Genomic DNA, 27,993 nt, shown 5'->3' on the forward strand with positions numbered 1-27,993 from the left:
CGGCGGAGGGAAAAGCTGGTCGGAAGATGGAAATTAACGGGACATCCAAAACTGGATATCTTCGGGGTGGGTGTGAGGGGTTATACGCTCTACCGAGGGAGTCGGAATCTTATAACTTTCATATGAACTCACGAAGTGGATGAAGCGAACAAAGGAACACTATGGCCCTATTAAGCGAATGAAATAAAGCAATTAAAGTGATGAACGACGCAGGGTAATAATACTGATTGTCTCCTAGGCTACATTCGAACTCTGGTATTCTACGATGTTGCTTAGGATGTGAAAGAATGAAGCCTCTACCGAAATGTCTGTTAAGAAGAAATCCACCACTTTTCACAGAATAAGCTATTTGAAACCGAATGAAGAGGATCCTGATCAGTGATGTTTAAGGCCTTAAATTTGATATGATCCTTGAATAGACGTCATACACAACTCATACGGTTGCTGAAAACTCTTGAGCAACCTCATAAGTAGTGTAATATGTCTATATAATGTACCGCGATATTTCGGATATCGTAAACACTTAAACATGAAGCGGTCTGGCGCAGCACATTCATTTGCTTAAGAACAACATAAATGAGAGATTCAGCCAACCTGATAGTTAAATTAGTGTATTTGTTGATATGATCCTATTTCAAAAACATCCGATGAGTTTGACAACTGGTGATCAAGTGCCCGCTTATCCGTTTGCCGGGTACGGTAATTGGCTTCAAAACGCATCGCCACTGGTCAAAAAACATCATCAGCAACGACAGGACCAGCTTTAGCTAAATCAATTTATATCAGTACTTTATCTACTCCGGATTATCAAACCAAACGAATAGTCACGCCGTGGAGCACAAGTGTGTTTTTACAGCAAACGAGCAAAACTGAGTGTGTGCCGCTGATGTGTAACTAAGTGAACTCAACTTTTGAAGTTTCAATTATATAGGGAAGTTTTTGGAAAGCTCTAAAGGGTGATACTTCTTCTTGTCACTTTTGGTTACACAGAACAGAGATCCCACCCCTAAAGTTTCAGAAGATTCACTGAAATATCAAATTGTCAAAACGAATGCTTCTGTATGCAATGAAACATCTGCTTGACAGGTGATGAATCGAGCATAGGAAACCAGTTGGAAACAAGATGAGGAAAATCATAAGAGAGTGGCGCCATCGTTTTAGCAAAACTAATGTCGATCAGGCGTGTGAAAAGACAAAAGTTTTGTGTTGTAGCAATAATATGTAATATCCGATATCCAGTCTACATCTAAATGAGGAAACGATGGAAATTCTGAAAACCAACGCATGTTCATACAGTTCAATTCACTTGTTGGTTGGAAATCATAAAAGCCAGTCGAGACAAGCCCGGAAATAAATATTCGCACAAACACATGTTGCGATAAGCTAAACCAAACGGAGTAGATACAGTCCGATAGACTGGACATGCTTCATTAAAAGTAAACTCATTTCCAGAAAAGCTCTCCGTTGATTGATTTTCAGATACAGATAAGCCACCCCCCGCGTTCCAAACTTGCTACGACTCCCTAATTAACACGTGTCCAAAACCTGAAAAGCATCTTTTGACTGAGAAAGCTCATCCAAATCGAGATGCGTGCTACCTTGAATAAGAGTTAAGGTGCAGTCGATAACATGAATGACCCTAGTGATAGAAAAACTCAAGAAACAACTAGTTAAGATAATCCGATTATGAAAGCCACTGAGTTTGAAGCAAGAGGTCGTACTGAGGTGAGGGAAACGGATTAGAGAAATTCAAGTCACACATAATCAGTGTACAGGTTGAATTAACGTGAGTTGATAACGCGGTTCGGCATGTAAATTCATCAGTGTGTCAATTATCAGGATCCGTGGGCAGCTAGACAGGTGTTATGCATTTAAGGCCATCGGTCGCTAGGAAAGGCCTGCTCATCAAGTCAACACTGAAGTGGCGTACCAAGGACCTGACACACTATGAGATCAGAATACAAAGCAGTCAGGTGCGACTCATCCCCTAGGCTTGCTGAGACATAAGACAAGATGCTGCAAACGGTCAGTATCAATCGCGTTCGTAGTGTTAGCTGACGGTAAGCAGGCCTATCCATGCTAACCAACAATAGGTTCTCAAATGTTGTTTTCCGCAATTTTCGTCACTATCAGCTAAGTCGCTCCACTCGAGGTTACCTTAGTGTTCGCTTTCCCATAACTTTTGATCTGAAAGCTGCATAAGTTGATGGATTTGTGTGCTCATACGACGACAATGAGTGTGTAGGATTCGGTGTTCAGTTAGGGTTGTATGTTCGATTAGACCACTGGAAATGGATGGAATTCTGTTACAGGCTTTCGGAAACACGTGAATAAACATAATAAAAAACCACAAGCATCCTACTGAACGACTGGTAACGCTTTGAAAATTACAACATGGAACAGCTAATGACTAAGGCGATCTTCTTACAGGAAACAAATAAACCTGTCTGTTATTAATCTGATAACCCAGGCTAGCGCTGAGGGTAAAAGGGTAGGGTCACTCGCTTTCTCGGCTGCTCGAGCATAATACGTCTAATCGTTATATGCACCCTCAGGTTTCTATATTACCGTCAGATGTATCATATTTTAGCGCTTCATATCACAAGTGAAAGCAGGTCAAATTTTTTTCGGCGATTCCTTTGGATTTCAGACCATCAAAAAAGCTGTGCACTTCATTGGTTTGCAATAACCTGAGTCATGTTTGAACATCTATTCTGAGGGCGCCTTGAACGATAGTTTTAATGATCTTTACGATGTTTTACCAATGAACCAGTTCTGTTCGCTTGTGGATGAATCCCACCTTCATTTACGGTCGATTACCGCGTAATCAGGGTTTATCCCGGCTTTCTCCAACAAAAAAGTCATCCATGTCCAGAGAGACGAATGTGTACGTGTACCCTCTACCGTCCGGCCGGTAGAATCGATTGAAACAAGGTGTAGCTGCCACCTTTTCCATCTCCATGGCCCTTGCAATCCATCAGCGTTCCGTCATTCGTCGGGCACTTTATCATCCGGCGTCTGACGTAACTGCGTGCGCTATCGGAGACGCTAGTTTCTGGTGTGACTTTTCTGGAATCGCTATTTCTGCTAGCCTCGACAATATCCAGTATTCATCTTGTCGAGTCGGTTGGCTAAGACAGTTTATTTCATTCTATTCCATCCATCTTCCAAAGAACATCCTCGTGCATAGTACATACATCCGGAACCGCATCGGATTCTTGATTAACTTTCAATGCATTCTGAACACGTTGGATAATTCGCCGACGGTCACGGTAAATGGTTGGCCGATCGGAGTGTGTACTTTCAGACCTAACCCTTTCCAACCCGATTTTCCTCAGGGAAAGGCGGCATCTCTGTTTCCACAAACAAGGACATGCTGGTTGACTGAGGGAAACACCTTACTGTCTTCACACTTTTATCCCAGGAGACAGTGCAACTTTGCCTCCAAGTATCCTTCTATAATAGTTATTCGTAGTATGGGAGCTGGCTGCTCTTCTTCTGGTTGATCCCCTTTGACCTTCCTGGCATGATTGCACCTTGTGCAACGGTGCACGTGGCGCAGGAGCTTCATCCAGTCGCACCATTGAATGTGGTGACCACTAGGTGGAAACCAATGATAAACCCGACTGAACAAAGTGAATACCAGCTTTAGGAAAGCTGTGGCTCAAGAATGTCGTTATTTTCTTCATCAAATTAGCGGAAAACCAAACTGAAGCAGCCAACGTCACCGTACATGGTTCACAACTCAATGACAATTCTTTCGTCAATGGTCAACATTGAAGTCGATCTTGAAACGAAGAAAGTTTGATCGGTGGTACTCGTTGGCCATGAGATGCACTACTATAGAACTCTTTGTCCCTCTGTGATCTTCACAATCACAGACACCACATTTCGGGACAACTGTAATTCCCAACTCCAACAAGAGTTGGAAACACTGATCATCGTCATTAGCGACAGTGACATCAGTATTGCTACTGATGCATCACTGCTGGAACACTGCTGAACCGGACAAGGGATATTAAACAAAATCTCAAGAGACCAGTACAACCCACCTCCAAAGGGCTGTAATTTGCTGACTGACTGCTGTTCATCTATCCCTGCTATTCTAAAGAGTGAACTGGTGAGTGATTAAGATGTTGTTATTGTGCCGACAGAGTGACAAAAACGGATCACCGGATAAACGTTAAGTACACTGCAAGCAAACACAGTCTGTATCAAGCGAGTACCATGACGTAATCACATTGGGATTTTTCCACCATCGGCAAAACCGAAATTCGCGTGCGTGTCGACAGCCCAGACGTAACGTTCGAGACTTTCTCTCCAGTTATTCTTGGCTTGACCTTCAGGGGCGGAAACGCACTAGACTGTTAATCTAGGCCAAAATTACACACTGTGCCAAGCTTTGAAGGCGGTTAGTTCCAACGCGAAAAAGCCAGCTCGTTTGCAATTCTTGATTGGAACAATCAGACCTCATCTCAGCCAGTCACTGTGACAGATGAAAGCCTTAAGCAGGTTGATTCTCCCTTCGGACGGCGAATGAAAACAAGTGGTTCGTCAATCAAAGACACCGCAAAGCAGACGCACAATTCTAGCTCTCAGATTTATAATGTGGTCAGCAAAATAGGACGGCTTGAGTAAAGATAGTAGTGAAAATCCGAGACCTTCATATGTTTTATCTGTGTCACTGCCGGAACCAATCATTTCTGGAAAAATATTCAGGAGCGACAGAGTTAATCACTCAAACTAAATACATCCAATTCATAGCTGTCAGTGGTTGGTCCATGAGGTTCGAATCTTGTTATAACGTACGCAGGTACTTGCTATGCGATGAAGCAACACAGTAAATCACACGAAAGAACAACTTAAGTCACTTCAGGTGGACCTCTAAGCTGGCAATGTGCATAATCAAGACTTTTGAACAACAATGAAGGACGGAAACGTTCACGAAAAAGCGTTACGAATAGCTACTGAAGCTATCAGGCTCACAAGAATAACGGCTGCATTACAGGTGTGCCACTAAAATTAACGTCAATATGACGCATTCTGGACATCGACTGCTCCAGTCTTCATAAGAACAAACTTCTCAGCTGTTTTTCTAATATATACTCGCGTGCTACTATATCAACTGAGCAGTTGCCCAGCTCAGCGCGCACAAGGCGGCCATCCTCTTTTTCCCTCAAGCAGATGCTACACCGGCCGAAAGCGGTACACTGGCTGTCGAAAAGAGGTCAGTCTCGCCAACAAGGGAGACGTGCTTCAAGGAGTTGTTTTGTCGCCAGTTCTATTCGCTCCTCAGACAAGACCCTTAAAATTTGACTGGGTCTCTGATCTAACACACTGACAACACTGCGGTTGGCTCGGTATATTCTCCATTAAGGAAATTTCATCCCTTCAGAGAGAACACATGATGGAGTCCCGAATGCACAGTTTTCACTATGAGGTTCTGTCACACACAGTGGCGGAATTACAATGTTGAGTCTTTCCTGATAGTCTATTCACTTCTGTTTCCTTTCCAAATAAAAAACCTAGGCAGCTTGCCGAGAATGACGGTTAGCAAAACGGGTCCATAAGTTTATTGGTCGACTCTTAACTAGAAGAGTCCGGATGGTTCACACTACTTTACACAAATACGCCAATTCCTTTTTACCATCACACATCCAATGGTCTTCAGGGTGAGTTGTCAACACGAAAACAATCAATCGTGCCAACCAAAAAAATCAGAGTGACCTCAGAACATCCAAAGATTATGGTACACTACACCGCAACAAATGTATGATAATGTACTGGAGATGCGTCCGCAGTGTATAAGCAACATACTCAGTATTCACTTATAAAAACACATGCGCATGATTGACCAGAAATGCAGAAAACTGACAAGTGTAGCTAATAGGAGCAGAATCGATTGAAATACGACGAAATAGGTGTATTGCGACACAGGCCAGCAAACAATGGCTTTCGTGAAGTGTAGCTAAACGAAAATGGCTTAATAGTATCTGCACTGTGGCGTACCCAGATAGATCTAGTACACAAGAGAATGAACAGTGATTCCATTCGAGCAATAACACCATGATCCGTACTTAAAGAGCTCAAAATGATACTAGAGGTTTGGTTTAAGGATAACTCAAGTAACTGCATATGAAATCGCAAACTTAACCACTTGTCCGGTAAGCAGGGAATGTAAGGAGGGAAAAAACCTGATGCCACGGAGGATTGACGGGTGAATGCAGAGTAACCGAACATGAGCCCGGGATGGAAAGACAATATCCAGAGCCCAAACCTGCGTGCTTGCTTACTGGAATATGAAAGAGGCGATGGCGAATAGACAAGAAAATCAGACAGTGATTAGTTTTTCAGATGCGCAGACAAACGACGCGGGAGAACTAAGGCGTAATGTGTCGACTGAAAGTGATTATGAGTAGATTTAACGTACAGACAAGAACCGCAGGAGGTCTAAGAAGAAATTTCCCCCAAATTGACCATCTCACACCGGGGGTGCGGGAGTCTGTAATGTACGTCAAACGTTGGTCTAGTGATCAGGTTCAAGATAAAATGATGCATAGGCCTCACGCCAAATGCAATGACTGCTGGCAGAAAGCTAGGATTGCATCAGCACAACCGGCAGCGGGAGAGAAAAGTGAAAATCGTCAGCTAACGTGAGAACCACACTTACATGGATTTCTGTGTGTCCTAGCTACTTTCAGTGGACTGTTCGAGTATAAACGCACAGTGAAGATGAACAAGAAAATCAAACGGCTATTCGGACTAACGGATGATGTGTTGGTAACCCGAATTAGACGGGCGACCAAGCTGTCTAGTAAAACTGTCTATTCCAGTATATAGTACGAAAAACCGAGCAATGTAAACTTAGCAGTGCTGTTGAACTTATGGAAGCAGCAGTGGGATCGCTGGGTAGAGAAAATGGCCTGTTTAGCAGTCGTGACTAACTTTCATGTGGTTCAAGCGACAGTAATCTCATCAAGCGGGAACAGTTCTTCGGACGAAGCAACCTGTTTGAAAATAACTACCAATCAATGACTGTCAGGTTATTTCAGGTGTTAACCCCACTGCACCTGGTCTCTTGTTCCCCAATTCCGATAAGTGAAATTAGGCAATTCGGAGAAGCAGGTATCATCTTCCGTTACACCACTGTTTCAAAATCGTTTCATTGTTCACAAAGTTAGCTGGACTGTCCTGGAACGTAGGTGTTCGACTGCAATCCATTCCAGAGCAGAACACAATCGAAGCTTGTGAACTCGAAGCACGGAGTGGAGTTCATTGGCTGGTCAACATAATACGTGCCCATCGGGATAATTCTATGGTAGTCCAAGTCAAAATAACCTGATCAGCTTGTCGACTGCTCGTGTTTAGAATCAAATAATCACAAATGAAAGACTGTTTTGGATCCAAATCACATTTTTACACCCATCCTATCAGACGATACGCGGCAGGCTTGGAATGTAGAAACAATAATGGAGATTGGGATCGAACCGATCAGACAGATTAGGTTTTGAATCCACGCAAAATGTGCTTCTCAAAATTTTACCACGTAAAATCGGACTAACTCGTATTAAGTCCAAAGTAACTGATTCCCAGACTAATAAATAGGACGGCGAACGGGCTCAGACATCCCGTGAGTTGACCATCATCATTATCACCACCACCAACAACATCATCGTCATCATCATTATCGACAGCATGACATCAGTGTTCAACACCGATGCTTCACTGCCGTACAACCATGACTTATTTGAAATCCTTATTGTAAGGAAAAGAATAAAGGTTGATGGGGAGGGACTTAGTGCTAGCTTAACACAATCATTCCGAGGTGCCTACACCTCCAGACATTCACTCAGGCAATCTGAACAGAAACTGAAAACAAGAACGCCACTGATATCGGTTGGCAGCCATATCTTCTAGTGTCTCCAACCAGGCACAGTGAGGATCAAGCGGTCCCCACCCTGGAAGGCGAGTAGCACCGACAGCACCCAAGCGTTTCGTGATCTCCTTCATACTCCTCTGCCAAGTCACAGGTTGACCATCTCTCTGTTTACGCCGCTGCGAATTGGGCATGGAAAGCAGTACTCTCTTTGGCAAACGATGGTTCGGCATACGCAATACATGTCCCAACCAACGCAGCTTCTGGTGCTGGACACATTCTTCAATGGAAGTACCCGTTACACAACCGAAAACACGCTTTCTAACTGCCTCGTTACGAATTAGCCAACACCAACCCACACGAGCTATGGTTCTCGTTGGGCACGGAAAACAGCACTCTCTTCGGCAAAAGATGGTTCGGCATACGTAACACATGTCCCAGCCAACGCAGCTTCTGGTGCTGGACACATTCTTCAATGGAAGTACCCGTTACACAACCGAAAACACGCTTTCTAACTGCCTCGTTACGAATTAGCCAACACCAACCCACACGAGCTATGGTTCTAAGACAACGATTGTCGAACACCTGAAGACGTCTCAGGTCCGCTGCTCGAACAGGCCAAGTCTCACAGCCATACAACAAAACAGCCCGTACTGTAGCTTGACACACAACAGACAAAAACATGCACAACTATAAGTCAGTACAGAATAATGACGTTCAGCTGCCAAACGGACTTGGGAAAATCTGCTAGCAAAGGGAAAGGATACCGAAAAAACTTAGAGCAGACAATCTTACGTTTCGGTGAGCTTGTAAAAAGAATAAGCTGCGTTCCGTAGAGTGATCGTAATATCAGTGCATAACACTGGTTTAGTCTAATTTGCTGAAGCCAAAGCTGTGAAAACGAAAAGAGAACTATGCAGGGAGTAAGTAACAATTCGCAGTGTGTACAGAATTTCAAACACAGACCGTGGTAGGGTTTTATATCGTCTACCATTAGCACTTCGCGCAGAAATGTGTGTAACCCAAGGAAATAGCCTAACAAACTGTAGGCCGTAAAACTTCTCAGTGAAGCACACACACTATGGATGAGGGAAGCATTTCACAGCAGTGCCTGAGTACTTTACAAGGTTTCGCCGTTACTTTCTTTACATAAGTGCTCCACTCAGTCCTACGTAGGGATGGCGCTAATATGATCGCTGTTTTTTGCAGCATCTACATGTTGGGGTTGATTCAGTGCATTGTCCCGAGATAAACGTAGGATCGATTCCGGTCCACACATTATTTCTAGTGCAGTTGCTAAGCTACTCGAAGGAAACACTGGAGCTGAAATACGAACATATTAACCGAACTCAAACAAGAAAAATGGAAATGTGAGGGGTGGATCCAAACAGCGTAACAGCAGCACAGGCCGCTAACTCGGTTATGTGGAGCTTCCTATATGCATAGGCAACGTGACTACGTTCGCACAAAGCATATATATATATATATGCTTAAGTTCCTTTGACATGATATGATCCCTTGCATGTCTTGTTCTGTTAAGTATTCTTTTAACCCGTCATCTTCAGTGTCTTTGCAAAACTGAGACCGATAAGTGTTTCCGCTGTAGCGAATCTTAGGACATTTAATCTAGGCAACGTCTGAGTGAGTAAAACATCCTTGAGAGATTGCTATTCGTTCGTTTTGCATACTATGGTGCGTCAAACCAATTCAAACTGATCCAGAAAACGGCTGAGTCACTGTTAGCTAGTGAAGAAATGATGTTACAGATAGGATGCTCACACAACCATCATTGATTGCTACATGCGTGGGCTATGGTTACGCATCACACATTAGATAGCCGACCCCGTCCTCTATGTGTGATTTCGTTACCGCTGCATTAGCGCGAACAGTTATGCACCATCGAATGGTCAATTTTTTAGTTTCGAAGCTCGGAAACATGTTAACGCAAGCAAAGATGTAAAGTGGGCGGGAGGGGTAGAGTAACTATCAGGCGACATGATTAAAAGGCTCCTGGTGTCAGATAAGCAAGGCATATCAGTGTGAACGTGCTGTATTACAGATATGCCCCTTGATGGGAACTTCGGCGCACTTCCAGGTATACATAAAACACAAAAGTTCAATTTACAATAAGAAAGTGACGTCTTATAATTAACTCGAAAGTTACACAAGGGCTTAACCCCAAGACTGTGATGGCCCCGCAAAGGTTGCAGAAGTTTCGTATAGGAGCCAGGATTCAGTCATGTAGGACGCGTGTATCGACGTCCGATCTTATATACAGGTGAACAGACAGGCTTTTGGTGGAAGAATGTAGTTACGTCCGCGATCCCTCTATACAAGTATCACATGTTTTTTTATATCTCCTACATTTTTCTCCATCAATGCAGGCTCTGGTGCTGTTCTGATGAACCTAGCCCGGGGATCCCGTCGACACCAGCAAACTCAACTGCGCTGGTCATTGCAGTCTTCCTGGATGAGGACCCCGAGACGGGCCATATTAATTACTAAAGACATTGTCAGACATGGCCCAGTCGCGCCCTTAATGGCGCTCATGCATCCAAGCTATTCCCTTCAATGTATAGCTCCCTTCCCGATCCTCCCCACCTAACAGTCCACCTACAGTGCTGTATTTACGCACTAGTTTGCCAGCTCCCGCCTCCAATGCGCAGCTACCTACCCAACCTCCCCGAATCATCCGTGAACGAAACTGTGGCAGCTACATCCACTGTACAAGTAGGCGGTTATTACAGCTGACAATGATGATGATTATGATGACCAATCAGTAAAGCTACCTCTTCCATCACAAAGCGACTACTCCTCGGTGGTTCATTCGGCGACCCGTTGTTTATCCCAAATAGCCTGTCAACAGTGAAATCGTGTTGTTCCTTATTTCTTCTAGCCGAAGTGCTCATTGGCATCGAACACCTTAAGTGTGGCATCTCAATCACCTGCTCATAACTATCTTACATGAACTGCAGGGCTCGGTCCATCCTTACCCATATCCTGTTGACCGAGATCGCTAAAAAACACGTCCCAATTGATGTGTAATTGTGCAGTGTCGTGGATATAAAAATGTAGAAATTTCGTGATCGCTTATTAACTGAAAATTTGTGTACTTCAAAGGAATGAGCAGTATAAAAAGATTTTGGCAACCATATGAACATCCTACATAACAACCGGGGCACTGAGAGTCAGTTGTGTTTAGTGTGTTGATATCGTGTCCGCGTACTTCGCACTTCTCTAAAAATTTGTCGTCCTTTTTAACTCGACAGCGAAAGTGATGTTGCAGAATGTAGGTAGCTCGGGTGCGCTGCTTAGTTGTTGGTCTGTTCGCTGAGCTTTGCAGTCGGATTGGAAACGTTCCATCACCAATCGAGGTGACATCGTCAATGCATTGGCAATCTCACCTGAACTGGTGAGGAATCGTTTGCAATCCAACTGCCATACTCGGCGAAAAGACCAGCAACCAAGCTCTATATGTGTTCTGAGCTCTTGCATAAGCGAATTAGTGCAAAGCACATAGGGACAAGCAACGTGACCACCGAACGAAACAACGTTTAGTCGCCAGCTGCCTGAACCCGTTTATCGTTAGTAAATGCCTGATAGGCAAGGAGCTGACCATTACGTAAATGAGGTCGAATGAAGTGAACTGCTGAGTGCATCTGGGGTTAGAAACGTGAACCTAACTTCCAAAGTTTAATAATTACGTTAAGAGAAAGGTAGAAGGTTGTAACGTACTATAGTCACCAATCTACATACGTTGACTGGGCGAACTTCAGTGACAGCAAGGGAAGCCAAATGGGATTGTGCACTTTGTTTGGTAACTTGAGGACAGGTGATTGTACAGTAATGTGGCCCACATCAGTATTGACGATAGTGGTCCGTGTGGTACCATCCGTCACTCTCATTAGCTTCCACCGCAGCACCACAGCTCCCCCATTGTGGCGGCGTACAAATGTTCCCACGGACCACCCATTAGTCTATGGTCATTGATATAATGGATAACCTAACGGTAGTTTGATAAACACTGAACTATCTGGATGGCAGGATATGCATGTATCAACGCAAACTTTCATGACTTTCCAACGCACGTTGACACAAACCTAGTTAAAAGAAGTTCCCCTGTATCAAGCAAAGTAACGCCCAGTAGTGCTAAAGAAACGCATAACAATAGCTATGGACAGGCTGTTGACCCTCGAGAAAACCAAAATTAGCCGCAACATGAACAACCAGTGAATAGAGTACCACATCACTGTTTCCTCGCGCTTAATGGCAAACCTAGTGTGAAATTTGGAGTTACTTCAATGTAATCCACGCAGGTTTTGAAGGAACTTGTACTGACCGCCACAATGTCGCGGAAAAAGACTAATTGCCTGAACAGTAGAGGTTAACCGAGCAACAGCTTAACAATAGTTTGACTGGTGGGAACCATGTGTTCTTGATCATATACAATTAGTCTTTGAGGTACCCAGATAAGTCTCACGTGATTTAGACCCAATGGTCTGAAAACGTGAAAATACGCTAAAGATGATGTTCACACGTCAAAGCGAGCAACCCGACACAGGGCGCATAGAGAAAAGACGCCCACAGACTGACTAAAAGTTAACTTGTGTGCACAGTAGATTCTTTCCCGGGGTAAAACAAAGAATAAGCTATAAATCTACTATCCTTGGTCGAGACACGAACAAGGATTCTTTTTGTAGGTATGCTGTTAGGGTGTGATTGATTCGTCTGTATCGCAGGTTGGGTGGAGCCGAAGTAATCTTCAGCATGCATGCGAACGCATGAGACACTGTCTATGTATGCATACGGTTAACACAGATTCGCTTGTTTACTTCGTCCAAAACAGAATGGAAACCACAAGGGGGAAAAACAGAAACAGCTGTAACAAGATGCGCTGCACACTGTATGGACCTAAGATATACAGCCTTGCACAGAAGTTCTGAGACAAAAAAGCTGTACGAAGTTATGTGCGTTCGGAACATCTAGTGTATGCGATTTCATGAGTACGCCAGCCAAACAAGTTTGGGCAATGCGGTGATGTAGCTAACAAGTGAGATAGTGTCCTAGATGGTTTCCTAAAAATGGGTCCTTGGCTCGGACACGGAATAGTTCCGGGTCCAAAAAGCAAATTATCGGTTGCACAAACTAATGTTTGGTCCAAAGATTGCAGGAAGTTCGTTGGCTGATGTCAGTGCTCCCTCTGGAATGACAAATTCTACCTAATGAAAGCTGGAGACTGAAGTAGGGGAAGCATATCGACGACATTTGGTTACAGAGCAGCGAAGAAGTGACCAAAAGATAAGTACACTGGAGATGTTCCTGGCAGTTCGAGGAAATATACAGGACTGACGTGAGCGTCATAGGGTTCCTACGCTAGAGAATCACCCCTAGACCACTGTCCCAATAACCTTATCACCAACCACGCTACCTCACCATGTTTGGTAGATTTAGGCCTCCCATTCGGATTGTCGTTACTTAACGAAGTATCCCAAAGAGGTTTAATCAACCTCTGGATTACTTCCGCAGTGATATGCACTGCTGACGACTTTCTTGTGAGCAGTCGTGTTGAAAAGCACTTGATACTAGTTTTATGGATGAAAAACCCAGCCAATGTAGTCTGTAGTTTAATATGCCGGTCTTAGGTAGCTTCCCTATCCACCGATGAAAAACCTTCCAACGCAGCCCCCTACAAACCTTCACGATGTGCCTTTGTTGTGAGGTGAACTACGTTAAACAGTGACACCTAGTTAGCTCGCCATCGTCTGCTTGTGGCAGTTCAATGGAATAACTGCTGTATAAAGATATCCACATTTTGTTCAATGGATTTTTCATAGTATGGAGGTCATACACGTGTAATTTGTGCTCGTTTTATTCGTCACATGCCAGCGCTTTTAGATCATTAGCATACTTTATGAGCGTGCGTGACCACGAGAGCTCTAAACAACTGTCGTTCAGAAATTCAATCAATATCGTCGGTTTCGAAAACTATCATGGTGGTGAATCTGGAAGGGATGTGCTGAGTTAAAAACTGTCGCTGATAGAACGTTCCTGACACACAATGCTTTTCCCAGAACGACTTCCCTAATAAAGTCGCAGTCTACAGAACTTCAGTATAAATCCTATTGTGGTGAAGGTCACTAACTCAAACACAACACCAAATAATTTCCCAACGCCGGTGCTGTTCTCCTTCAATTCGCTGTATCCGGTGGTAACAATTGTAAGTAGCTTGACAGAATCAATAGACTGGCGCATGAAATGTTCTCAGAGAGATAAGGATTCCAGTTAATTTCTGCTAATAGAGGAACAGTGAGACGACTGTTTCACTACCAAAAACATTCTCATGTACAGTCAATAGACCGCAGTGGATTCCAGTTGTTAATTTGAAGTGAAAAAGGGGGTTTTCACTGCTGGCGTGTTCCATGACTGCAGGTCCAGGGGCATAACCTCACTCATTGCGGGTACGCTCCGTATACTTACACGCCATCAAATATGAGGATGCAAATAACTTATACTCACAAAATCCCGCGGCATTCTCCGCTGAGCGCGCTTGCCGGGGAGAACAAACCGATCCAGAGTCAAATGTACTTTGGGATTCTAGGAACACCAACATTGTGGGTCACGTATAAATGATCGGTTGTTCGGACATCAGAGACAGGATGAGGATATGTTCAACGGAATCTCCACCAGGCCGATAGCCCACTTGTTACTCTGGAGTCAGTGCTTCACAGGTCACCACAAAGTATCCAGGACAACGAGCACTGGTGTTCAAAGTTACCGGGCCCTTCTTTAGTGAAGGCGATGGGACTAGAGTGGACCTCGATGATTTCACTCACAGATAGTTTCTGGAGTAAGTTTCGGCATGCACTTGACTTTTGATAATAGATTGTTTCAGAACAGCGGAAGTTTGAGTGAAACCTAATGTATCCTGTCGTAGAAGAAATTCCAGCAAGTCTGGCGATGGCATTCCAAACAGGAGTTGTTATCCGATATTGCGGTAGTTGAAAGTCATTCTAAAAGATGACTCCGGTAGATTTGTTTCGGTCGAGGATCTGTAGGCTTTTCAACTGTTGAACCAGTGGACCACTGCATCTGAGACCCTCAGAAAGCTTATGGAAAAGCCCCACCAGAGGAATGCATGGTCACAGTGGTAGATTATGGTGTACTAGTGTCCGGTAATATGTAGATGAGGCGTATCTGGTAAGGGCGGGAAAGATATTGGTAGGGTGGCGGGTAATCATTTGATTTGCTTTTTTTCATGTAGTTGCGAGATTTGTAGAATTCACGTCTACACCACCTTCATCTGAACCGTTCTTATCCTGTCCTGGTGCATTCATTCTACACCAAAGGGCAAAAGCACTAGACCCGAGTTTAACCATTATTAGAGCTTACCAATGAAAGGAAGGCCTTCGCTCGATTCCAGTTGTTAATTTGAAGTGAAAAAGGGGGTTTTCACTGCTGGCGTGTTCCATGACTGCAGGTCCAGGGGCATAACCTCACTCATTGCGGGTACGCTCCGTATACTTACACGCCATCAAATATGAGGATGCAAATAACTTATACTCACAAAATCCCGCGGCATTCTCCGCTGAGCGCGCTTGCCGGGGAGAACAAACCGATCCAGAGTCAAATGTACTTTGGGATTCTAGGAACACCAACATTGTGGGTCACGTATAAATGATCGGTTGTTCGGACATCAGAGACAGGATGAGGATATGTTCAACGGAATCTCCACCAGGCCGATAGCCCACTTGTTACTCTGGAGTCAGTGCTTCACAGGTCACCACAAAGTATCCAGGACAACGAGCACTGGTGTTCAAAGTTACCGGGCCCTTCTTTAGTGAAGGCGATGGGACTAGAGTGGACCTCGATGATTTCACTCACAGATAGTTTCTGGAGTAAGTTTCGGCATGCACTTGACTTTTGATAATAGATTGTTTCAGAACAGCGGAAGTTTGAGTGAAACCTAATGTATCCTGTCGTAGAAGAAATTCCAGCAAGTCTGGCGATGGCATTCCAAACAGGAGTTGTTATCCGATATTGCGGTAGTTGAAAGTCATTCTAAAAGATGACTCCGGTAGATTTGTTTCGGTCGAGGATCTGTAGGCTTTTCAACTGTTGAACCAGTGGACCACTGCATCTGAGACCCTCAGAAAGCTTATGGAAAAGCCCCACCAGAGGAATGCATGGTCACAGTGGTAGATTATGGTGTACTAGTGTCCGGTAATATGTAGATGAGGCGTATCTGGTAAGGGCGGGAAAGATATTGGTAGGGTGGCGGGTAATCATTTGATTTGCTTTTTTTCATGTAGTTGCGAGATTTGTAGAATTCACGTCTACACCACCTTCATCTGAACCGTTCTTATCCTGTCCTGGTGCATTCATTCTACACCAAAGGGCAAAAGCACTAGACCCGAGTTTAACCATTATTAGAGCTTACCAATGAAAGGAAGGCCTTCGCTCAGGAGTTATTTACTAGAAAATGCCAACTGACCGGTTACATACTATTGGACAGGGGAGTAAAACTCTCATTTGCATCTTATTCACAAAAACTGGACATCCATCTTCTCCTGAACTCGTCTTCTTGAGCTTTCCTGGATACTCATTGACTGCAATCATTCATTGCTCAAATCCAAGAATATGCTACAAGGTGACTCCACAAATTCCGCAACAGATCTCCCGTTTTCAAGAGACACAAAGCAAATTTCCAAGAACACATACTACTTGCATGCCTCCCTATCAGTAGTATCACCATTACACCAGTAGTTCCTATCCTTGGCCGAAGCGGGGTTTGAACTCAAAACAACTAACATGCGAGGTGAGAGTATTTCCGCCAATCACATTGTTCAAGTGTGAATACGTTCGTCTGTTCAGATGTAACAATTAACAAGCGTCCAGCATGCGCTGCTGGAGAAGTGTCCAGAGTTAAAACCCCGGCACGATGTGTCTTTAAAAATATACTATCAATACGCAGTCAGAAAACAGCTGAGGTGCCTGTCGACAATGCGATCAAGGGGCTCACGGGTTCCTCAGTGGAGTCTGAATATTCAATATCCTACGGCTCCAAGGTGTATAGCATGAAAAGATACATTATAAAATGGCCTCTAGCTGGATATGAAGCATGCAGTTGCAATTTTTCGCTTCCAGCACGTGCACAGATCTCATGGGTGTAGTGTGAAACAACCGCGTTGCAGGACACCAAAGCAGTTCCAACAATCAACAAGTGAGACTTTGGAAAGTCCGACACGTTTTACACTGAGAATTAACCGAGAAATAGTTTCACTATCCGTTTTATGAAGAACCAGTGGCATTTGTTTATATTATCCGGATTACGTGCAGTATTTGTTGATCTTTACCAACACAAAGAGCGGAGTTTTGTGCTGTGTTCAACACGCCGTATGAGGATCAGTGTATACATCAGTAAACCGCTATGATCGAGATTTAGTTCTATTCGCCTTGCTTTATTCAAAATGTTACAGTTGGTTGATGTAGGGTTGCTGAGAAGCAAACGAAAACGTAATGTCCCTTCCACGTTTGCAGTTTACGTTCCATCCTGCACGTGAAGTCAACTGAAAGTCTGAAAACACTACACAGTTGTTTGACTTTTGAAGGTCCACCCCTTAGAGATCTAGAGGAGGATTCGAAGCCGCGACCTTATAGTTATCAGTTAGATATTATTTAACAAGCTGGTCGGCGTGATCAACCCGCACTAGGATAGGAAAACAAATGATTTAGTCAGGATACCCTTCTGGTGGCCCAACAATTCAACAGAGAACTGGAAGCAGATAACACTTAAAGATAAGTTTGGTGTTCACGCATGAAGTAAGAATAGCGCTAAAACAGTAAACTGCTAATTAGTATATGGACATCTTTTAGAAAGGAAAAGACGGATGTCTCTCTCTTTTGTGGTCGTTGATGGGAACCACAACTGTCGTCCAGAGGAAACAAAACATTTCGGGCTTGAAATAAAGACTAGTAAGGGCACTCACTTTCGTTCAGCCAACGTCAGACTTGTCAAATCCACGCCGAACACACGTTTCATCTGATTGACATCCGGTGGACAGTCATCTGGCACAAGATCGGAGCAGCGCTTGTGAGCCTAACGGTGGAGACAAGGAGGACAACACTAGGTGCTAGATGGATTGGCAATCAACTGCTTAGGGCATAAGCGCATGTGATAGCATACATAGAGATCTTCAAAGGCCTTCGTACACCAAGTGGTGCCGTCATTGATGCCCACACTCTTCATTCAGGTTCGTGATCGATGATGAAACGGGGCAAACGGTTAAGGATCTTCAAAACCATGGTGTTGAAATAGCTGCTAAAGAAAACTTCATCAACCCAGAATACGCAGATCGTATTGTTCTCGTCCTCGAAGAACAGAAAGAGACGTAGCAGCTGATCAAAGTCATGCGTTTTACAGCCAAAAAAAGTAGGACCAAGCTCCTGGACATGCAGTTACTGAACAAGCAACTTACAATTCAAGGAGAGGTATTCGAATTTGTGAAGCGTTTTACTTATCCTGGAATGATGAATGAGGCCAATGCACGAATCTCTCGGGTGACGTTTGCTAATTTGGGATGCATGTGGTGCAAAAGCTGTATATCCCTGAATCTCAAGGAATATGTGTATCAGGCTACAGTACTGTCTGTTTTGTTGTAGGGCTGTTAGACGTGGCCTTCTCGAGCAGCGAAACTGAGCCATCTTTCGGCCTTCGAGCAGGAACCATATAACACCAAACTTTATAACAAGGACGTAATAAATATAATAATAATCGTTCAGCTGCAACATCTTTTTGGCGCACTGCTGCCATGCCACCCGAAGAAAGAACGTGGGCTGGTATAAAGCTAGGTTGCAAAATATGGAAAGAACCGATCGAGATTCACGAAGGGGTATTCCAGCCTAATAATGAGGACGGTCCTAATTAATCGGGCGAGATGGCTTAGTGGTTGGAGTGCGAATTTACTGACCAGAACGCACGACCTCTGCCTCTCGACTTCCCTTATCTAAGCTTGAGCAACCTGGCAGTATCCCAGCCCTCGTGCTTCCTTCGGGTAGCATGGCAGCTAGGATCAAAGGGTGCTACAGGTGAACGAATCGAAACACGTTGGGTATCAGGCGAGCATTCATTTCATGTTCCAGATTAACTACCTTCAATCCGTGCTGTGACTGTATTGGATCCTCAGAGAATATGTTGTATACTCATTGTAATCTGAATTACTTGATAGGTTAAATTAATTTCGATCGAAACGTGCACGGCGGTGCGGTGGGAGAATACATTGTCAAGCCTCATGACTTATTAGTCTAGCTCAATGACACAAGTTATTTACACTGTAGTTTTTCCCCATCAGGAATAAACCGCCCATACAACTATAAACTGTGTCATCTTTGGTTCTGGGAGACCCTCCTCTCATTGAAAAAAAGCCGTGCAGATAATTGTACCCCCAGTACAAAAATCCTCGTGAGGGAGGAAGGACACGAGGAAAGCCCGTTCAAGTGCACGAATATGAACATCCCACCTACGTAAAAAACGAGTGAAATGAAAACTTAGGATGGTGTCTAGCATTATTGGTTCTGCGAGAAACAGAATCACGATATCAAAGAGTATCAAAAAATTAATGACAGCTACAAAAGCACCGGGTTTAAAACCATGATGAGGGAAATAGACAGCGAATCATACACATACTCACCTGGAAACCGCAATCTTGACACTTGACACCTTGAGCGACGAGGCCCCAGATAAAATGAGTACAAAAATCGCACCAGTTTGGACCGAGATAGGTGTGCACTTTGAAGCTATGTTTCTTTTTAACCGGTTCGCACGGTGTCACTTGATCCGCCAAGCACTCTGCCGGTAGATTGTATCGTTCCAATAGGGTTAAAACGGCTTGTTTCTTATTCCCGTTGCCCAGAGTCTCCGATGCGTTCGGAACAGTGTCTGAATCCCGAAGATTAACCGCATCAGTGGCACAAGAGGAGTCCATGTGGAAAGCTGCACCGGTTGGATTTTCCTCCTCACTGCTGAAAGTACCACTTGATATTAAAGAACTGGTTGTGTTGAAATCCTGGGAAATGGAAAATACCGTTTTCGGCGATGAAACTCGCTCACCACTGACAATCTCCGGGATGTCAAACAGCTTGCCGGCTTGTTGTGCTGAGTTTGGCACATTGTTTGGTAGTTGATATGTTGTGGTCAGCTGTAAAAAGTTGACATAAAAGGCAGACGTTGTAATTGATACGTAGAAAAAAATTCGAGGCAGAATGGAGGAGGAAATCCATTAAAAGCGGCGATATTCTCAACGTCAATGAGTAGTTTTTCACCACATGTAGTCGTAAAAACTATAAACCTAATTTAATCGCTCCAATCATTTGTTCGTCAGTGAAATCATTCAAGGTCACTGGCTGTACAACTGACAGGTGATTCGTGAGTACAAGGACGAGAGTCCCGTTTTATTCGTTAATGTTCATGACCTTGGGGGATTCGTGAGAACACATAGGCTACAAGAACATCGTCTAAACGTAATAAAATGGAAGTGCGCAACATCCTGCACCCACAATACTGGTAACACGGTAAGAGTAATTATGATCCGTACGACAAGCGGAAAAGGTGAAACTCGCCTACTACACCCTCAAAGAACACCAGATTTCGTTACAATCAGCGGATCTTATTGGCGCAACAAACGAATGATGAACAATCTAAGCAATAAACGTGGACACTAATGTTAGAACTCTTCCATTCTTCTCAACGACCACTGACACTGAGTACGCTGACAATGTTGCTCGAGAAGCCTAGATTGTTTTGAATTGTTAAAATAGCACTGCTATAGGTTCCGCACACTTCATACCAAATTCATTTATCAGAACAGGTGCATGAGCACGCTGAGTTGGAAAAACCAAGGCGGCGTTTCCTAACCCGTGACACTTGTGATACCAATGCGACATCAGTTTAGATGTGAAAAAAACAGGATAGCTCAACGCCGAAGAACTGATTAGGCCATCGTGTTCGCGAACGGCCCGAAAGCCTCAAACGTGGTCGCTCGCCAGATGCAAAAGACTTCACTACCTCCAAAGATGAAAACGACGTTATTCTAACTTTACGGATGTGTCACAACCTTATCTCAGAGTAAGAAAACACAAACGTAGACTGTACAAATTTCAAGGATAGTGTTTCTTGTGTAGGATGCCGCTTAAGTAATAATTAATTTATCAGCCATAAACCGTGTGCCATAGGCACATTGGTTCCGGCCGCTACGGTTTCGATCACCGGAAAACGGGAGTGTGGGACATACCCAAGTCTTGGAGGCGGTGGCATGGTCAGTTTGTTTGAGAACTGGGTAGCTACGCAGTGAAGGCGATAGCTTTGATGCACGAGCGCCACTGACTGCGCGACTGGGCGATTTCTGTCATGCTGGTGAGTGAGTTGAAACCAAGAAGCCAGTTACTATCAATCAGCTCCATCAAAGAGACATACTAGTATGCTTCAATGTTTTCTCGTTCGAAATGTATGTGAAATTAATTAAGCTTAATGGATAATCCTAAATTTGGTTTAACGCATGCACGATCTAGCCCGCTGTGGCATATGAACATCCGTGAGGGAGACAACAGTGTGCCCACACATAAACCAAGCAGTTCCTGACGGGCACGACAAGTGCACACAACATCTGAGAAAAGCACTCGTTGAAATGAGACAGTGTGGACAAAAAGTGGAACCACCACATAAATGATGGTGCGGAAGTGTGTCTAGGCAGCACGAAAGTGACACAGAGGGAGAAGGGTGTGTAGAATTGGAAAAATAAACGACAGCAGATGATGATTCACCTAACGGATTGAGCCAACAAGTTGAGAGGGCCGTTCACCTGCGATTAAGCGGAAAAGATGCAAAGAAAGCGGCTTACGTTATTCCACAACAGCCAAACTAGTAAACATCTGTCACTTTCAGACTTGAAATTGAGGAATTCAAACAGTGCGTTAGAATGACATGAAGTTCCATTCTTATAGGTCGCTAGGTTTTTCACACTAGACTAGGAACGAAAACAACCGAAATATTCTATCCGAATGGTCACAAGTGTATCCAGCACGTGGATATATTGGCATAGGCCGTCCCGTGATGATTTATATTGTACGCAACACGTGACTAGCGAAAGGTGAGGAACATAAACATGGCGAAGTAAATCGGAGTAGGCACAATCGGATTAGATCGGATTAAAGAAAGTTCGACACAAATGACGGTTGCACCCTAAAGTTGATTTGTCTGGCCGTATCTGACAGTTCGGTAACGGAAGGCGACTTTTAACAAGGATGGTTAATCAAAAACTGGTTACAAAGGCAAAGATCGGTTTCGATAGGTGTTCCCTGATGTTGACTAATGTCAGATCAATATGCGACATGCACCTGGCATTTGTGGCCGACCGGATCAACCAACCGGAACAAGGAGTGAATCACTCCGCGGTTTGCGTCCCACGCCAACATCCTGAAGGATCAGTTCAGGTACCAATGTCGATCTGATGATTATCACTACTCTCAAACATCAGTTAATCGCGAAAACTCCAGTAAGTGTGCCGTGTTTGGGTGAATCCAAGCCTCATTAAGACAGTGCATCCATCCATGCTCAGCTCAGCCACAATTAGGGAAATGGAGTTGTTGCACGGTCCCCGGAACACACCTAGTCTGCCTTATGTTTTCTTTTGATTTTCGTGCTGAGTTGTCTAAAGTTTAGAAGGTGTACATTACCGAACAATTTGAGCATCCACTCACATAAACGCATTTTGTGAGTCAGTGCTGAGGAAACCGATTAACCCGTTTTGCGCTAAAGGTGGCCACATGGTGTTGCCCATATGGAAAATTTTGCGAATAGTATATTCATGAAATGCCTTATCTATAGCCGCTCATACTCAGAGACACCGATGCGACTGAAGTTTGATTCGATCAGTTGTCCTTTTACTCAGCTTCGATTCACCATTTAGGGTAACTCTTGGACACCAAAACGACAGCTCATTACGACAATCCGAAATGATGCGGTGTTTTCGAAATATTATTATTATCCCTTGTTATTTATTAGTTTCTCAAATACAAATAAGATCGCGGTCACAGATAATCGCTATCACCCGAAAGCAACTAGTGCACTTCTCGAAGATAGCTGCAAGTGGCACACACCAAAACATCATAGCAGTAGACACAGGGTCCGACAGAAATATTCAATGCATCCCGTATCGGATGAAAGTTATACGGCTGAAACACACAAAAAACTACGACCGAGTGAGGTTGCGTAGACCAGACACATAGGATCGAAAGATTTTCAAAATGTACCCACTGGTTTAGCATTCCAGCCAAGATGCTAGCAGAAAATCAAAAACAGGTGCTGAGAAATTCAACTGTGCAGACTGGTAACCATTCAGATCGCAGTTCCGTCTAAAGGGAAGTTTTCATCTGCAAAATTCCACGAAGTGAACCAGCCGGTTATCATCATTCAATAAAATTCAGCTGGTTGTTCTTTGAGGGCGCGCATTAAAAATTGCCACTACTCAGTGCGGCAGTCGCCGCCTGTCACTTAGCAAGTTACACGTTCATAGCTAGATATAGCGCTGGGTAGTCGCAAATAAGCGAAAACGTCAAACACTATTTTCCGTGACCATGAAAACCTTCCGCAGGACGAAAACCAGGCGCGTGATTTTCACACTGTCAGCAAAGTCAACTGCATTTATGAACGCTGTCGTGATCCCTTGAGTCAGTCTCCCTCAGAGGGAACTGCAGATAGACTCAAAACAGAAAGCTATTCTTTCCAGTATCAAACGACGTTTGAAGTTCCGGTCGGACAGCAAAGGTAGAAAAGAAGTGGAGACACCGAACAGCAGTGACGCAGGCACTCGCTGCATTCATTGGCTCAAATGTGATCATTATGAGAGATCCTAGGCTCTCTATGTAACCCGAAAAAGGGTCAGAAAGTGAAGTGTGCAAAAACTGGGTCGCCTACCCTAACTGTCTTTATGGGTTCACTGTGTAACACTGTATGCGGAAGATCAGGATGCAGACACACTCGGTGGGTATAACAGCAAACATCTAAAAAGTGACTCACAATCACATGTCTGTTAATAATCGATAATCAGTTAGTCACACGAGCTGAAATGAGGTGAGACAAATGCAATCAGACATCGGAGAGATGCTCGCCTTGACGATAATACGACTGCGTTTATTGTGGACCGGGAACAGCGGTGACAGACTACGTTCGCAACGGCCGAGAAACAAGTTCGCTAGGTGAGATGACTGAGGTGATCTTCGATGTACAATGCATGTTTCGTAGTAGTTAGTTTCAGGTACAACTGGGCTTTGCACTGACCATATGTACATGAACGCAGTATGGTCACGTTTCACGTAGCGAGGTGAAATGGAGGCTAAGGAAATAGACCCACATAGCTTGGAAATTAAATTAGCCGAAATGGTGGCCTAACAGACGCAGTCACATGTGTGCGACAGGACCATGTAGTGTAGCCATAAAATTATTTGAGGACGCAGATACACATCATGTCAGAAAATCATTGCTGATATCGCATGAAAGTGAAGAGAACACCAATGTTTGGTATACCCAGCTGATTCAGTAGGCAGTAAATCCACATCCACAAACGACAATGGGATCGTTCTAAATTCCACGCATACTACAGGGGTCCAGCCGTAGCACCCTTTCGGTGCCTAGCTGCCATGCCACACGAAGGAGGCACGAGGGCTGGGATACTGCCAGGTTGCCCAAGCCTAAACAGAGGAAGTCGAGTGGCAGAGGTCGGGTTCGAACCACGAACCTTCCGGTCAGTAAATTCGCGCTCTAACCACTTGGTCCAGGGCTGTACCGAATCGAAGGCAACCCATTGAGTTAGCGCTAAATGAGCTGTTCCAGGGTGTGTGAAATCAGCTACGGATCAGCCAGTGCAACTCTGATGTCCACACATCCTCATTGGACAAAGTTGGCAACACAGAAAGGTGGAATGGTGTCCTTGCTGACAGTTCCTTACTAGGTTATGAGTGTATACGTATGCAGCTCATACTGCTAACTGGCAGAACCCTCCACACTCCAATTTTCAAAAAAGTTAGCATAGTTTGTGATCATTCTGCCTTTAGTATCGCCCATAAGTTCGCTTGCAACTGTGGTGGAACCTATATCAGCATAACAACATCGTTCTCAAAGGATCTTGGAACATATACCAAATCAGCCGCTACGGTCCTTGCAACACGAGTCAACAAAACCATAACGCCCAGACCGGGCTGGAGATCACCGGTTGCTAAACATATCTTTGAGAAAGGCCACCTGGCTGACCCTGTCCTAAACTGCCAGCTTTCTGTGAAACAGCAGCAAACCAAATTGTGAGCACATAGACTAATGATGCAACCTGTCCAACTGAACCTGAACCGCCTCGTTATCAAAGCGGTGGGTCGTTCGATATAACTGACCCGGCACAACCACCAACAAACCGCTACGCACCACCAAGCTCCACAATAACGCACTGATGATGTCACCTCGATTGGTGATGAAACGTTTGCAATCAAATTGCCCAGCTCAGCCAACAAGCCAACGACCACCATCTACCTGAGCTGCCGACATTTTCCTCTATAGAAAACCGCTGTTACCATGTCCGTTAACCACAAATGGTGAATGTTTTACGCCTGCGATTGGTGAAAGTAATTTGGAATGTTGCGATTCCATAACCTAAATCTTCTGACTGTTCAGGTGAAATGTTTTTAGTACACAGACTTTAGTACAAACTTGACAACTTTATGCAAATATGTACTCTTGCTTCATGTGATAATGCTGAGATCGGCTTCTTCGTTGAGCTACCAAGTTCCATTCCAACCTTACCGCTCCTAATCTTTAGTGTAGGACGCACAAACTAGCTTAAGCTACCGAGGAGCGTACTCAAACATTTCACCATAACTACCTTCAAGTTACTTGATCTATTGCAAGTCGCGTCGCTAGCACTTCTTGCTAGAGTACCAACTTCCAATGCTGTTGCGCATAGCTGAAATCGAAGTGAATAAAAACGCTACGGGTTCAGACGAAAATCCGATTACTGGTAAATTGAAGTGAACTTCAGTTGAACAAGCTTCCGGCTTTTGATCGACCACAGATTCAACCGAATCACACTACTGGCCAGGTGTCAGTTACTAAATGGAGAGAGTATTCAGCTTTTATCTTGAAGGTCACGAGTTCAAATTCCTCTCGAAATTCCGGATGAACATACCGCGGGTATAGACATAGTGTATTACTCTTAAAGTAGCTAAAAATTCTTCAACAGACCAGTTTCTCCTCTCTTGAAAATCCCAGACGAGAGATTCAGCTGGGTTACAGATGAGTAAAAAGGAGGTAAAGATGTTCATGCTGCGATAATAATAGTAATAATAATAATAATAATAATAATAATAATAACAGTAATAATAGCAACAATAATGATCGTTCAGGTGTAACATCTTTTCGGTGTATAACTGCCATGCTGATTCGAAGGAAGTACGAGGGATGAGATGCTGCCCAGTTGCCCGAGCCTAGACAGCAGCAGTCGGGATGCTGAGATAAGGTCCGAGCTATGCACCTTCCGGCTAGCAAGTTCACGATTTAAGTATATTCTACTCACCAGCTGGTTCATTTCATGGCAATTTCCTATTCGAAAGCCTTTGGATCAGACATACGAAGAGATATGTGGTATCTACCATGCACTGACTACCTCTCAATGCATCAGTGGTATTTTCGAAAACAATTTAGGGACAACTAGCTTCGGAATCACAACTGCGAGGAGCGTGAAGGAGTGCCCTGGTAACTGACAGCCGATAAAAGGTTGTGGGCATAAAAATTTGGAAAGTAACAGGTTGACGAGCGGCGTGAAACCATAAACAAACCATAAACAGTTCAATAAACATTTCAACATAAAAGTTTCATCTGACGGCCCTTTGGTGATAAAATGGTGATTTTTCGACGCGAGAGCTAGCACTAGGACCCTAAATTGCATGCACTCCCCTCAACTAACGAAATTCATTGAGAATGGGCGATGTTACTGGCATAAGAATATGTGCGATTCATGATTACCAAATGATGTAAGCATGTGATAAGAATAAATTACCTACAGAACCCTGGCATCTAGTGCACAAATAAAATCAATGCAGTAGTTTCATCACTCAATTGAGAGCATGAAGGCTACGCCTATGGCTAGTTATTTGCAACAAACTTTTCGTTCTCGTTCTGTGTTAATGGTCTCAAAATACACAGACCTCAAATACTCCCCAATGGCTGGTAAGAATTCACACTGTAACTCGTTCACAAAAACCTACGCTTTTATTTGTCGATTTATTGTTTTCGATTTTCCTATGAGATGTCGATGGTACCGCAATCTACCGCATTCGGTGTCTTCCTCAAAGGCCTACCCATGAGAAACCCTGACAGTAACACGAAATCGGCCCAAATGATAGCCAGGACCAAATCATGTCTTGGTCGAGCGTTGACCATGCGGTAAACTTTCGTGCTGGTGTTCGTCGCATTGTGCTCGCCTTCGGGAAAAGACAGCAGTGTGAGAAGCAAGTTAGTCAAAGAAACTTGAATTACTGAAGAGCAGAAGTTGGTGTGAATCGCAGTAGACAAAACAGACTCGAGAAAGATGGCTGTAGTAGTAAAATGACGTAGAAATCTTGTAAGAAAAACTATATACAAAAAAGGAGTACTGATTTTACGATCAGGAAATCCGTTCAACTTCGCTTTAACTTTGAAGCTCACTTTACTGTTTTTCTGCTCTAGTCAACTCCTTCAAATCTGTTGATTTATATGCGTGTTATTTGGACGTTCATTTTCAAGGTCGATGAAAATGCGCAGTTTGACTTTTAGCACTTCAAAGTTAAGATAGATACCATCATCATCATCAACGACAGCATGACATCAGTGCTCAACACCAATGCTTCACTGCCGTACAACCATGACTTATTTGAAAGACTTATTGTAAAGAAAAGAATAAAGGTGGATGGGGGAAGGACTTAGTGCTAGCTTAACACAATCATTCCGAGGTGCATACACCTCCAGACATTCACCCAGGCAATATGGAAAAAAACTGACAACAAGAACGCCACTGACATCGGTTGGCAGCCATATCTTGTAGTGT

General features: G+C 44.0%; 1 protein-coding gene across 1 annotated transcript in view; it reads right to left on the reverse strand.

Moving 5' to 3' along the window:
• T265_06450 (hypothetical protein) overlaps positions 1-27,993 on the reverse strand; it is a gene marked incomplete at both ends in the record, with an annotated part of 47,263 nt that overhangs the window by 11,105 nt on the left and 8,165 nt on the right. Inside the window, 2 exons of the mRNA XM_009171718.1 lie at positions 17,863-17,972; positions 19,564-20,070. Coding sequence (XP_009169982.1) covers positions 17,863-17,972; positions 19,564-20,070 — 617 coding nt within the window. The remainder of the gene's footprint in view (positions 1-17,862; positions 17,973-19,563; positions 20,071-27,993) is intronic.

This window comes from Opisthorchis viverrini, assembly GCF_000715545.1.
Source record: "Opisthorchis viverrini unplaced genomic scaffold opera_v5_137, whole genome shotgun sequence".
Classification (NCBI taxonomy): domain Eukaryota; kingdom Metazoa; phylum Platyhelminthes; class Trematoda; order Opisthorchiida; family Opisthorchiidae; genus Opisthorchis; species Opisthorchis viverrini.